The sequence below is a fragment of the Thamnophis sirtalis genome, unplaced genomic scaffold (genome assembly GCF_051295495.1).
Source record: "Thamnophis sirtalis isolate CommonGarterSnake01/CBP01778 unplaced genomic scaffold, rThaSir2_p1.2 scaffold_4, whole genome shotgun sequence".
Classification (NCBI taxonomy): domain Eukaryota; kingdom Metazoa; phylum Chordata; class Lepidosauria; order Squamata; family Natricidae; genus Thamnophis; species Thamnophis sirtalis.
In genome coordinates, this window is record NW_028261384.1 from 85,384,916 (window position 1) to 85,399,957 (window position 15,042).

The 15,042-nt window shown below is 37.8% G+C and overlaps 1 protein-coding gene across 3 annotated transcripts in view; it reads left to right on the plus strand.

The window, feature by feature from the left end:
* PCGF2 (polycomb group ring finger 2) overlaps positions 1 to 15,042 on the plus strand; it is a 56,228-nt gene that overhangs the window by 22,359 nt on the left and 18,827 nt on the right. For all 3 annotated transcript variants that reach the window (XM_087713256.1, XM_087713255.1, XM_014058247.2), the window contains exons 2-3: positions 6,422 to 6,557; positions 8,432 to 8,528. In XM_087713256.1, the coding sequence (XP_087569382.1) occupies positions 6,446 to 6,557; positions 8,432 to 8,528 (209 nt within the window). In that variant the 5' untranslated portion in view covers positions 6,422 to 6,445. The remainder of the gene's footprint in view (positions 1 to 6,421; positions 6,558 to 8,431; positions 8,529 to 15,042) is intronic.

Genomic DNA, 15,042 nt, shown 5'->3' on the forward strand with positions numbered 1-15,042 from the left:
ATCTTGTACCACTTCTCCACCTGTGAACAATCTGTTGAGTGCAAGGAAGGGACCCAAGCAAAAGTTTTTTTTTTAAAGGAAAATCTGTTTCCTTAAATAAAATGTCAAAACTCACTCTGGCTAACAACTAGATCTGAAACTATTATCTGAAGGTACGGTACTTTGCAAATGTGGTTTTACATTAAACTATACTTTCTTGTTATGCCTGAAAAGGAAAATATATGATGTTTGACATGCTTTTTTGCCTAATGAATTTAGATCTAATAAAGCATGGGTTTGGGGAACTCCTTGCTACTATAAAGGAGGTGACAGGTTATTGTTAAATGTGTGTACTGAATTTGTTTTCCTTTTCCTTGGAACAGGAAAAGGAAGGCAAACAATTTCTAATGAGAGGCAGGTTGGTGTTCTGATTAAGACACCAAGCATTATTATTATTTTTTACTCTTGGGTCATTAAAAGCAGAGCCTTGAATCAGTTTTTCCCAATCTATTGGACTTGAACAGTGCTTCCCACTCTAATAAAAAAGAGAATGCAATAATTGTGCTGGTCTTTCAGCCTTTTCTTATTTTCAAAACAAAATTCTGAATTTCAGATTTCTTGTAAATTTCCTTTCCTATAACTGTTATAGTTAGGAAATGTGGTTGCTTCTCTCAAAAAAGACCTAAGCAACCTCAGAGAAGCAATAGCTGAAAGGGGAGGGAGGCATACTTTTTATTTTTCAAATCCTCTCTATCCTGTCTTGTTACTTATCTGTTGTGTTGTTCCCAAGAGAGCTTTGCATTTAAGCTTTTATCAGCAATCCTCTGCCTTGCACTAAAAATCCAGCATTGATTCAATGCTGGCTCCTGAGGGGAAAAAAATGGGTGTGGTGTGATTTCATGTGAAATCAGACACTTTTGAAACTCTAAATGGGTTATAAGGAGATGTTTACTGGATTTCACTGTTCATTTTGAGTTTCATTCTTTATCTTTCAACATGGCATATGATAAGGGGAAAAAAGAGTGGTAGCTACAAAATTTAATAGAGTTTCCATGAGCTATTGTGGTCTTTCTGAAAACAAATGAAAAATATTTTGAATAACTTTAGGCTCTGAAAGCATTCCAGTCATTGAATGAATACATTCCTGTGTCAAAGTAGAAATGTAATGCACATTCCAAGTCCTGCCTTAGAGCTATTTGCATTTACTATACTACCGGGATATAGAAGCCATCTTATCTAGGAAATCCCCATCTCATGGGACTGGTATGGGTTACTACAACTGTGCTAAACTCTTATGATTTTTCCTCCCTATTGCAAAACTCAGCCCAGCAGCTTTATGTTACATGACAAGTATTTATTGTATTAAATTTATTGACTGCCCAACATACCACAGGTTTACAACATTAAAGGGATAATTTTATAAAACGTATACAGGTAATCTTCAACTTACAGTCATTCATTTAGTGACTGTTCAAACTTACAATGACACTGAAAAAGTTGACTTTTGACCATTTTTCACATTACAGCCATTGCAGCATCCCCAGGGTCACATGATCAAAATTCAGCAACTTTATATATATAAACTTTATATATAAACTTTGTTTATAATGGTTGCAATGTCCCAGGATTTCATGACCACCTGACAAGCAAAATCAATGCGGAAATCAGATTCACTTAATTGTGTTACTAACTTAACTTGACTCACTTAACAATTGTGGCAAGAAAGCTCATTACATGGGGAAAAACTCATATAAGAAGTGTCTTGCTTGGCATAATTCTTTGAGAAGTCAAGATGTTGCAAGATGTAGGGCAGTGTCATATTTACAGCATGATCTGTAATCTATTTGTATGGTATGCAAATTGCAAGGAATCTAGCAGCAGATCTGTGATGGCTTTCAGGTGGGCCAACACTAACCCTTTCAAAGGTTTTCATAACTACAGATGTCAGAACTACGGTCTGTAGTCATTCAGCTCCTTGATGGAGGGTTTCTTGGGCCCCAGAATGATAGCAGAGCATTTGAAGCAAGAAGGAACATAACACATCTCCAGTGATTTATTAAAGATGCAAATAAAGATGGGGGGAGGGCAGTTGATCAGCACAGACTTTCAAGCAAGAGGGAGTTACCCTGTCTGGCCCTGGTGCTTTTCCACCTTTTTTCTCTGTGAAATAGACTAAACACATATTTTTCTGTGATCACTAGAGATATGGAGTTGGGTGTAGGAGACTTAGCTGTTCTTGATGTATCTGAGATGGAGAGAGTAGCAATAATTGAAAGTGGTCTCCTCTCAAACCTACAGTAGAATACATTCAGGTCATCTGCCAGTTTCTGCTTCTCTTCTTTAAGGGGTGCAGATCTTCTGTATCCAGTGATATTCTTCAGTCTTTTCACACATTTGCTGGTTCATTTGTGCAGAGCTGAATCCTCAGATTTTCAGAATAGCTTATTTTTGCTGCCCAGATCTCTCTTATTAATTCATTCCTGGCCTGAATGTACAGCATTCTATCTCCTTTTCTGTAGTCTTCCTCTTTGGCACGGCATAGATATTTGAGCTTAGCTGTGAACCAAGTTTTATTATTAGTGTAGACACATAAAGTTTTGATTGGCACACATATAAACCCTCGCAAAAGCTAACAAAAGTATGATGTCAGGGTATTTGTGAGTTCATCCAAATCCATTGAGGTAGTTTCAAAAACATTCCAGTTTGTGCAGTTGAGGCAAGCCTGTAGCTTTAACTTTGTCTCTTCGGTCCAAGATTTTACTGTTTTAATTACTGGTTTTATTATTTTAAGTCTTTGTCTATAAACAGATACACGATAAATTATCGAGTGATCAGAGTATCCCACAGCCACTCTTGGTAGAGAATGATACACATCTTTTTATTATAGAGCAGTTGTGGTCTAAAATATTCCTGCCTCTTGTGAGACATAATTAATGTTTCTTGGCAGCTCATGGTTTATGTTAGCACTGTTAAAATATGCTAATACAATGAGTAGGGACTCTGGATAGCTCTGTTCAGCCCTCAGGATTTGGTCAGTTAAGGTTTGCAATGCCTTGTTTATGCAAGTTTGGGGTGGTATGTAGATACAACTAGGATGAATGAAGAAAACTTGGGGGGATAATAGGATGTGCAAATGATGAATAGTGTCTCAAAGGCCACATCAATTTTTTTTTTTAGTGTAGTGACATTTTTACACCATCAGTTAATATAAAAGCAGATACCTCCTCCCTTCTTTTTACCGGATGTTTCTGCAATTCTACCTGCTCTTTGAATCTGAAATCCTGGGATTTGCAAGCAGCTATCATTAATCGAATCATTCAACCATGTTTCAATGAAGCAGAGGGTTGCTGAGTTAGAAATGTCTGAGTTCTTATTTAACAGGAGCAGTTCATCTATCTTATTTACAAGTGGGTGAAGATTAGTTAAATACAGCAAGGGGAGATTTCTTACCCTGTGCTTTTGGACACTTAATAAAAAGCCTTCTTACTTGCCCCTCCTTCTCCTTTCTTGTTTCTCTTCTGCTTTCTAATTGCCATGCTGAGACTTAACTGCCAATCCCTCAGTCAAAATTTCTTCCACATTTGAAAAGAAGGGAGGAATAGATCCAGAAAGCTGCTTGTTATTTAAAATCTACTGTCCAATATTCAAAATCAGATCTGAACATGATATTTGCAGAGAGTCGCATAAAATGTAATCTTATACTATAAAAAGACAAATGTAATCAACCAAGTATAAACATTAAAGTTATGAAATAAATCACATATTGATATGTTGTAAACAACAAAGAAACTTTTTTATAGAGCTCTGAGCTTTCATTCAGGGGGCTTGGTCTTTGTCCCAAGCATAAGACTGTTTCTGCAGAAATAAACAGCTGAAAATCCCTTCCTTGTCCCTGCATGATTTATCAGCAATTCACTCTGGAGAACACAATGCAGCTGTGGTTCAAACCAATAACATGGCTCATATCTGTTCTACCTACTAGTTTAGAAATTTCTGCTGCAGAAATTGATTAAATATTTTCCCATCAGAAGGTGTATATCAGCGGGTCCCCACAGGACCAGTTCTATGGAGAGAGACTTTTCTGCAGACTGGGGAGGGGGTGGGCGTGATTTCTCATGCTGCCTGCATCCCCAGATGGGGCTTCACTTGTTTGTTTGGCCCAGTTGCTGGCATGCCGTGGATTGATGCCAATCCACTGACTGGGGGTTGGGGGACCCCTGGTCTACATCTCCAGACTCTCTGCCCCTGACTATTTTTTTCTCCCCCCCCCCAAATCTCATTTAAATATCTTTTATATAAATTCTGAGTTATTGTATTATTTAATCGCATCACTGTTTTCCTCAATTGTGTGGTGGTAAAAACTCAGTGTTAATTGGAACCCTGAAAAAGATGAGGCACAGGATAATAAAGAAGTTTGACCTTTCTCGGTGCCACTATTATGATACCCAGAATCTTTCTCAAGGATGTAATTAGGCACTTGCCTACTGTGCATTTGTTCTTGCATCTGATAACTCCTCCATTTTCTTTTCTGACCTTAAAAAGAGAGGATAATTACATTTGTAGGTTTAGTACAGGGCAGTAACCTGGAAGTTGCACACTAAGCTTGTAACCAATTTAAGGGATGGTATTTAACATATACTGAGGTGGAAAACGAGGTAGGATCAGGAAAATGGATAGAGGTAGGAATCTATATATCTATAGTTAGATCTAGTGGTTAAGGCACCAGGGCTAGAAAGTGATAAACCATGAATTCAATTTCCAGCTGGGTAACTTTGGGCCAATCACTCTTTCAGCCCAACCCACTCATAAGGCTGTTGCTGTGGAGAACATAGGAAGAAAGTGTGTTGGATATGTTTGATGCCTTGAGTTATTTGTAAAAATACGTAATAAAAATAATATTACTGGGATATAAATAAACAAATCTGTCTTATTACTAATTCCTACAGAAGGACTAATTATCCAAATTCAATGCCGAGGGCTGAATTTTCACCCCATTCAGTTGACTGATAAAATTGGCTAAAGATAATTGCCTTTATTTTCAAAAAGAATTTGTTTTTTGTTGTTAAGTTTTTTTTAATCTGATTCCCTGGCAAGTTTCCTTTTTTCAGAGAAGCATCATCATTCATTAACTGTAACAAAGGAGCAGTTACCTAAATGATTTTCCTCAGCTCAGATTGGTAAAGAAGTCCCTTAAAGATGGTATTGACTGTCTCATCTCTTGGTGGCTTGAATGATTGCAGATAGCTATGGCAAGCTGTCTTTTGAAGCTAGCTCAGAATGTTGCTGTTTATAGACTTTATGGCAGCACCTGAGATAGGCTTAAAGTGTTACAGAGCTTGCTACTTTGTGTTTCTGAAGAAAATTTGCATCATCTTTACTACCTACAAACTATTTTTTAACCTATAAACTGTTTTTCTTGAAATATCACCTTCTGCCATCTGGCCCTGTGTGAGTGCAAGGATATGTATTCTCTTTTCTGAATTTGATGGGAATGAAATTTATGAACTAATAAAATAAACCTTTACATAGTGTTTTGTCCAAATTTGGAAACAAAGCATTGAGAGGCACTTGTCTAACCTTGTACCAATTGTTGGCAAGTAACTGGTCTTATTTAACCAGGCCTTTCTGAGTTGGAACTGATTTGTCTTCCTGTGGTATGGTCTTTTCTCCTTTATTGATACTTTAATTAGTTATTTTCGAACAGTTTATATAATGATGTATTGTTAAATTTTATTCAGTTTATATCCTGCAATTCTACTTGTGTGAGTGCTTAAAGTAGCTATCAAAACAATATAAAGATTATTACAGATAAATAAATGGCAACTATTTTTATGCATTTTGCGTGGTATCTGGTATTGGTTTCTTTATGTTGCTGAATTTATTTAAACATTCTATTGAAAAGTTTATGGTAGATAGTTTGAGTCTATTTGATGAAATAATAAAGTACATGTAGCTAAATGGAATAAGTAATGAACAGCAGATACAAGTGCCTAATAAAATAAAGTTTGGCTTTGTGAATTTTATTAGGCACCTGGATTTCCTTTATGTGAAGAGAAATGGAATTTTATTAATTGAAAAAAGGAATTTGGTTTTGACAAAACTTCTGTACTTAAAAAAATAGCGTGACAGAAGTGTGACATCTAAGGCCCTCTGGATGCTGGGGATGATTTTGTCCTTTCCATGTTTTATCTGATAGCACCAGTCAAAGATTATATGGAAAAGATGAAAGCTTTTTCTTAGTCCAACATCAGATTATCCTTGCCTATGAAAAAAATATTGTCTTAGTAGATAATCACTGTTTTGGGGATAACAGTTATTATCTTCAGTATTGCAGCCTGCTGTTGTCTATCAGTTTGTAAAGTGAGATTTGTGCCAAACAATTATCTTCTCATGATGAGTGAGGCTGTTTGATTTACTTTTGTGTTATTCTTTTTTTTTTCAGAGACAATTGCCTGAATTCATCAGGATGCACAGAACTACCAGGATAAAAATCACAGAGCTGAACCCTCACTTAATGTGTGCCTTATGTGGAGGCTACTTTATAGATGCCACAACTATTGTGGAATGCTTACATTCATGTAAGTATCAAATAAGGAAGCTCCCTGTTTCAACTTGACAGAATCTCTGGACTTTCTCATTGATGAAGGTCCATTTCAAATGCTTAGGATAATCATGCTGTCCATCCAGAACACAAATTCCTTTCACTATAGGATAACTAATCTGCTATTCTTCAGATTGTCCTGGTAACCTTGATTTCCCTGATTTTCAAAATATTCTTCATTTCTACTGCCCAATATAGATAATTTTGTTAGCAAGTCTGGACATGAGTGACAGTTAAAACAGTAATATATTATTTTAATAAATGAAAGATGAGCTAGACTAAAGGCTAATATGCTGAAGATTCCTATTGACAAGATAGTTAAATAGCTCATAGTTAAACTTACGTAGCAAGATTTGGTTAAGTTTCATCTTCACCATTTAATGCTTCTTGCCAGTTAGTCACCAATGAATAAGAAAAGAGGGGGGAAAGTAACCACTTAGCACAATATCAGCTACCTTTACTTATTATTTAATGTTTTATATATTTGATCATAATATGATGTATGCCTGAATATAGTTTAATATAATTATTGATATAAACTTCAGTTTTATGAAGAGCAAGTAGTCTAAATATGCCTTCAAAAACTCTTTTAAGATGGGAAGTTAATATTACACACTCATCCACTGGAGTACAATTTCTCATTCAGATTTATAGCAAATGTGCTTACATAAGAGATTGTGTGATTTTGGGAAGGCTAGTAAAATCATTGTTTCAAAAGTGAAAATTGTTGCAAGTGTAGGTGGTCCTCAGAATAAAAGAGTTAGAATGGTCCTTGGAGGTTTTCTAGTCCAACCCTTGCTCAATCCGTAATATTAAAAATATCATTTTTTGATATTTGCTTGAGAGCACATTGAAGTTCACTGTAAAAAGTCCACTTTCATCATCATCTGAGTCTATAGTTGGAGCATAGATTTGTAGTATAGTGATGTTGAATGACTTGCCTCAAATATGGATACATATTATGTGATCACTGTATGCGCTGTGGTTCTCAACACATTTAACTACTTGTCTGCTTATGTAGAATCAATTCCTTTTCATGATGATATAATTTTCAGGAAAAAAAAAAAACTACTGATTTGAATTCATCACTGCCTGTCCAGTGTAATTCACTGATGCCAAGGATGTGTATATTCATTCTAATCATTTCCTTATCTACAGAAACTCAATTTTGAGTTTCCCAAGGGACATGTCTCTAACATTCCATATTCCAATTTGATATGATTTTATACAGTGTAGGCAGTCTCTTTTATTATGGGCATTATCAATTTTTGGACTTCACAAGGACTTTCCTCCAACAATCTAACAATGCATATAAGCTTACGAAAAGTTCGGCCCTTGCTTTTCTTCAGTAGCTTGCAGGCTACTATCTAGCCTAGAGGTTTCACTGTTGGTATCCCTACCTGACTCATGTTAAGTTATTGCCATAAAGGGTTCTGTTGAGGTTTTTTTTTTTTAACAGGATGTTCACCATTGCTTTCCGTAACTCTCCCATTTATCTGGGTTTGAGACCAGCATATGGTTAATGAATCAACTGTTTGGATTTGGACAGACAATTTGTATCCCTACCCTACAATGCCTGTCAAGTTTCTATCTTTGTTTTTTCTGCATTTTAAAAAATCAGACAAGGGATTCCTTTTATCTACAACTAATATAGCAAAAACTGGAGCTCTGGAAATTTTTTTTTTACTCCAGATGATTTTCTAGCTAGCTTGCGTAACCATTGCTTTGCTTCATAGTAAGGCCAGATTTGATCCAGGTTTGGATCAAGATTCAGATTCATTTTCATAAATTCAGATTCATTTTCCTGTGTGACTCCTCTTTTCTACCAATGTTTTCTTTTCTTTTTTTTAGTTTGTAAAACCTGCATTGTCCGCTATCTGGAAACCAACAAATATTGCCCAATGTGTGATGTACAAGTTCATAAAACAAGGCCCCTTCTCAGTATCAGGTATTATACATTGTTTTATACTCCAGTTTAAGACTACTTGTATTTACCTCGGAAGGTATCGGGTGGAGCCATATATTAGCTTGGAAACCTTGGTTCTTTCTAAGTGTTCGTTTGCCGACATTTCATTACTAAAGTAAGTAATGAAACTAAGTAACCTCATGTAGTAGCTAAATAACTGTAAGCAAATAACCACACTCAGAGATCACAAATGACTCTACAGTTTAACCTGAATTACACACAGTGTATTTTATTAAATTGGTAGTAACTGAAAAGCTTGCAATATGGTATCTACTATACTGTCTACAGTGGATTCTTATGTACTGTTACAATGGAGTCCAATAACACCAATTCTTCACTTTCCTACAGCTCTGCATTTGGAGTTGAGACATAACTCGGGGGATCACTGTATGCTATTTCCTTTTTATTTCACATGCTCCAGACTTAAGATCCAATGCTTTTTTCAGGCATCCTCACATTTGATGAAATAGTCTGAAGATGTCTTTGTATTAAATTTGTTTGATGGGAAATTCAGCTTTCTCTGCAATCTTGAACATTAATTTGTGGCAGAAAATACTTTTATTTCCCCACAAACCAATGTGAATACTATTTCCATTTAGGAATCCAGTTCATATATAAAGGTTGGGGACTTTATGCAGCTCCATTTTTACCTAATTTCAAGCGTTCATGTCATCAGACAAATACAAAAGGGGCTCCATTTTGCCCTCTGCTTTGTTTTCCCAAAAATCTTCCCAGCATGACATGCTATGACATCTTTACAATTTAAGGTGTTTGTTATTTAGAAATGATAAATATTTTCCCTGCTTTGGCTATGACTACATCTTTTCCTATCAGCCCAAAAGTTCATCTGCATTCCAGGTGTCCAATTTCTCAAAGGAGCTTATAGGCAGAAGACAAATACATAGTTGGATACTTTTCTTCTCAGCTAATCCTCTATTAAAAAGATTGTTTCTGAATCTGCCATTTTGTAGATGAGTAGATCCAGTTTCTCCAGGAAGAAGTCAGTAGGAATATTGAGAGAGGAGGCATTTGTATGACTTGCTATGCTTTTCTATAGTTGGCAAACTGCATGGTAAGGTAAAGCTAAAATATTAATTAAAGAGCTTCATAAATTATAATCCAGACAGAGCTCTTAAAAGAGTCTTTAACTCTCACATGAAGCTACAATAATTATTTAGCCTGAGTACAATTGTGGTTTATGGTATAGTGATCCATTTGACTTGGAACTTTTATATTAACCTCCTGCCAGAGGCATGCTTGCAGCTTGAATTCTCTTTCCTAAGAAATAAAATCCCAGGACAAAAGTCTGAATAAATTATCCAAATACAAAATATCTGTACAGCGCTATCTATTTATATGAATTTATTTTATTTTACTCAACTTATGGAGGAACAGAAGATTGTACAGGACAATCTTGGCCTCCCTTTACAGTTGGCCCAATTCCTTGCTGCTTTGTGACGAGAATTCTATAGAGTCAATTTTGACTCCTGAAGACTGTCTCAATAAATTCCTCAGTTTTCTTGGCAAGATTTCACAAGTGATTTGGCATTTCCCCCCCCCCATCCTAGGGCTAAGTGGGAGGGATTGACCCAAGTGGCTAAATTAAGATTAGAACTCATAGTCTCCTGGTTTCCAGCCTGGTACCTTAACCATAGTGGCTCTCCTTTCTGTTACTAGAATAATTATTCCACTAGGTTTAGGTTTAGGTTTATTGGATTTATATGCCACCCTTCTTCCAAGGACTCAGGACAGCGTACAACATTAAAAAAAAAAACATATATTACAAAAGTTTAAAAAAAACATAATATCCAAAAAACAAACCCAATTTAGATTGACAATAACATTTTAAAAAGAAATTTGATTAAAATTAACAATAATCAATAATTTATTTTGTTTTGTTCAGGCCAGGCTGGCTTGCTGGAAAAGCCAACTTTTTAGGGCACGTCGGAAGAACCAGAGGTTGGGGATTATACGAAGCTCCGGGGGCAGCTCATTCCAGAGGGAAGGCGCTCCCACAGGGGTTCGATAGCCGACACTGTCTGGCCGACGGCACCCTGAGGAAGCCAACTCTGTGGGATCACATTGGACGGTGGGAGGATACTGGTGGCAGTAGGTGGTCTCGCAGGTATCCTGGGTCTAAGCCCTGGAGCGCTTTAAAGGTCATAATTAGTACCTTGAATCGCACCCATTTCATTCTTCCTGTTTTAAACGAATCCATACAAGTGCATATTTTGAAGAAAAAAAAACATTTTTCACAGTAGCAACGGCTTAGCAGGATTACAAATATTTCTGGTAAATTTTGAAATCTTCCTAGCTGAAAACTTTGGTTCATATCTTTTTTCTTCTGGAGCCTTCTATCATCCATAGGACTCATTGAATTGAATGACTAGACTACATTTCTTGATTCTCACATCTCTAACAACAAAATTCAAAGGCATCAATACTTTTCCTATCCTGGAACATCTTAGTGAATGAAAGTTTGGCAAGAAGAAGCAATACTCCAATACAGAAGTGTCACACTCAAGGCCTGTGGGCTGAATCTGGGCTGCAGGGCCCACGGGGCACCCTGGAAACAGCAAAGGACCGGTCAGTGGTGCCTCTTCAAGCAAAAATGAAGCTTGAGAGGACTGTGTGTGGCCTTCCTGAGCTCCGTTTTCACTGCCAGAGGGTTGCAGGAGGCCATCACAACCAGAAATGGAGCTCACGAGGGCCGCACACAGCCTGCCCGGACTCCATTTTCACTGGCAGAGGTTTGCAGGAGGCATCACAGCTGTAAACTGAGCTTGTGAGGGCTGTGTGCGGCCTCCCAGGCTCCACATTTGCTGGCAGAGGGTTGCAGGTGGCTATCACATCCAGAAACGGATCCACTTTTGCTGGCAGAGCAGGAGGCCATTGCAGCCGGAAGCAGAGCTCAGGAGCCCGTTTTCGCGGGAAAAGTACACAGGCCATCACAGGCGCCCCCGACATTAGTGACATCCACATACCCCTGCCTCCCCCCCCGGGGTCAAACACAACCCTGATGCAGCCCTTAATGAAATTGAATTTGACACTGCTGCTCTAGAAAAAAATGCTATGTACAAATATAGAAATATACAGTTGAAAGGGAAAATAAACTCAGGTTACTAAATTAGAAGGCTGATAATGCATCCTTGAAGACTGCCATGCTTCTAGCCAAGACAGTCCACCAAATTAGGCATAACTAGGCAATCAACCAATCTTCAACTATAACAGGGAAGAACACACAGAGAGGGACACTGCCCTCAAAGGGCCTCTCTTATATAGACAGCCTCTTAAAGTGAGAACCCTGCTGACTAATTCTCCTTGCATCATCTTGGTTTACAGCCTTACAGCAGCTGATCAACTATTAAATCATCATTACCTTAATATTCCTCCCATTTAAAGCTGAACAGCTGAATGCTTTAGCATATTGATGATGCTTTCTTTTTCCATTTTATCCTTGCTTCTGCTTCAGTTCCTACTCTCATTGCTACTGTAGGAAGTTAGCACCCACCCCTCTCCTAGAAAAATGAAATATCCTAGGAAATATTGAAAAGGCAGATTATATTTCCCTGGATGTGAAAAGGGAGAAACCTGTTTTAAAGACAAAGTAGCTCCCTGCCACCCACGCCCCTTTTTGTCAATGAGCCATTAAAGCCTGAGCTAGTCTACTTTACATAATAAAGGTAATGTTAGCCTTTCACAGAAACTCACCACATGGCATCTGGAAACTCAATCAAACTCAGGATTCAAAACACAGCCTAGAGAGTTGCCCCTGCATGGCCCCATGGGAGTCTGGCAACCAATCAGAATACATTTCTTACACAGGAACAGGAAACAGAGAGGTGGGGCTGATTATAAAAAAACCAGCAAACCCCTTCCTCTCTTCTCTTCTTCTTCACCCAACATTGAAGCATGTGATCCCCTTTTCTGTTCAGGACTCAAGCCATGTGATCCTGTCCACCATTAAACCATTTTTCCAAGCAGCCTCCATGTCTCCAGTGCCTTTTCCCCCACGTGGAGCTGAACCCAAAAGGAAATTCTTCCAACACTACAAACGCTACTAGTGCCATTACTACTACTGCTGCTGGACCTACTCCTAATTCTATTATCTACTGACTGTGTACACTCTGGCTCATTAATCATCATTACCTTAACATGTGTAGGAAGTTAAAACCCATTCCTCTACTAGAAAACTGAAATATCTTGGGAAATATTAAGAAGGCAGAATATTATGTTTCCCTGGATGTGAAAAGGGAGAAACATGCTTTTAAAGACAAAGTAGCTCCCTGCAGCTTTCCCCCCACCCATCTTTGTCAATGAGCAATTAAAGCCTGAGCTAGTTTACTTTATATACTAAAGATAGGATTAACTTTCTACAGAAACTCACCACATGGCACCTGGGACGAAGCAATGCTCAACCAAACTTGGACTCAAAACACAGCCTAGAGAGAGTTGCCCCTGCATGGCCGCATGGGAGTCTGGCAACCAATCAGAATACATTTCTTACACAGGAACAGGAAACAGAGAGTTGAGGCCGGACAGAGAATATAAAGCTAGGAACTTTCAAACCTTCACTCTCTTCTCTTCTTTTTCACCCAACATCTGGAAGCATGTGATCCCCCTTTTCTGTTCAGGGCCTCAAGCCAGGTGGTCCTATCCACCCTTCAAACCATCCCTCCAAGCAGCCTCCATGTTCCCAGTGTCCCCCTTCCCCACATGGAGCTGAACCCAGAAGGACATCTCTTCCAACTCATGAGAATTGGAATTAATGAATTACTTAGGATTAGAAGCAATACATATTAGAGGTTAACTCCATGGTTATGCAAAGGTCTTGTTAGATCATTTCCACTGAAGTTGCTTTGACTCCATGGCTCAAGAATCCATTGGGGTAATGGAATGTGTGGATGACCTTGTGAAATGAGGGGAAGAGATACTACCTAGGAAACAATCGGACAAGAGAAGGAGGAGTGCCCAATGCCTTAATGCAGTGGTCTCTAACCCTGGCAACCCCAAGACCCACTAGTGTTTTAATCTTTACAACATGGCTAGAACACAAGTAATAACAATGGCAATGATGATAGCAGCAGCAGCAGCAACAACAACAACAATGCAGTTTTTAATTCTAGATTTTTGGCTTAATTGTAAAACTTCTTTGTAGTATTAATTTTTTTGTTTCTTAGTAAACTATCTCTATTCATATTAATGCAACAGTTGAATCAACCCAACACTTTTCCTCTTGTGGCCTTAAATGGCAATCTTACTGATTCCTTTTAAAGCTGGTTTTCAGGGAAACCAGATGCACCTTAATGAACTTTAATGATGGTTGGCATAGAAACTAAGTAGGCAGCCTTCCACAGATACATCTTTCTGAATGTATTTTTAGCACCCGGTCCGTATAAATTAATTTAACTTGTAACACTTGAGTCTCCCTGAGAAATATTTACTAGCCTCACTTCAATGGATCTTTTATCAAAGGCACACCAAACATTTGTTTATTCAGATTTAAACTCCAAATAGGCATGAGTTGCCAATATGTAGAAACAAGTGTTTGTGGGGGGAGGGGTGAAGGGAATCAACAAGCAGGTTAACAATGTCAGTAGGATTTAATGATCAAGAGGAAAAAATAAAACCCAAGGAAAAACTGCAGTGTCTTATTAATGTTATATGTGTCACTAGAGCAGCTTTCTACCTTCTAGTATCCTTTGTAATATTGAGATTACATCTCAGAATTTCAAGCCAGTAAAGCTATAGTGAAGAATTGATAAGCCTTTTTCTTATTGCAAAAAAATGTGACTGCAAGGAAGTGGATTAATGGTTACATTTCAGATTTTCATAATTTATATATGTGACTGTTTTGAACTGCGTCTTATCTGAATCATATTTGTACTTCTCTATGCATTGTTTTCCATACAGTAGCACAGATATGCAAATGACATTTTGAAAAATGATTTTCTCTAGTTTCTTTGATCCTACAATATTAAAAAGTACCACCAATTTTTCAACTTTATTTATGATAATGAAGGCAAACATTTTTATCATTTACATTACAGGAAGACAGATTCTAGTTGGTTGTTAGAAAAAAATATCCTAACAATAATAACAGGTCATAACAGGAACTATTTATCAGGAGGTTCCTTCCTTCCTTCCTTCCTTCCTTCCTTCCTTCCTTCCTTCCTTCCTTCCTTCCTTCCTTCCTTCCTTCCTTCCTTCCTTCCCTCCCTCCCTCCCTCCCTCCCTCCCTCCCTCCCTCCCTCCCTCCCTCCCTCGGTATTATTGTTGGATTTCCATATTCCACTAAGTCAATGGAGGATAACTTGAAAAGACTTCAAGAGGCCTTCAATAATAATAGTGTAGAGGTTTCCCAGAAGAGGCAGAACAACTTTTAAAACTGTTTTGAAGCATTTGGGGAGATTTTAAGGATGACAATAGAATAGGGACACCTCTGAAGACAAACTACTCTACCAAAATGGGCCAAAAGGGGGAAAAAATGAAAACA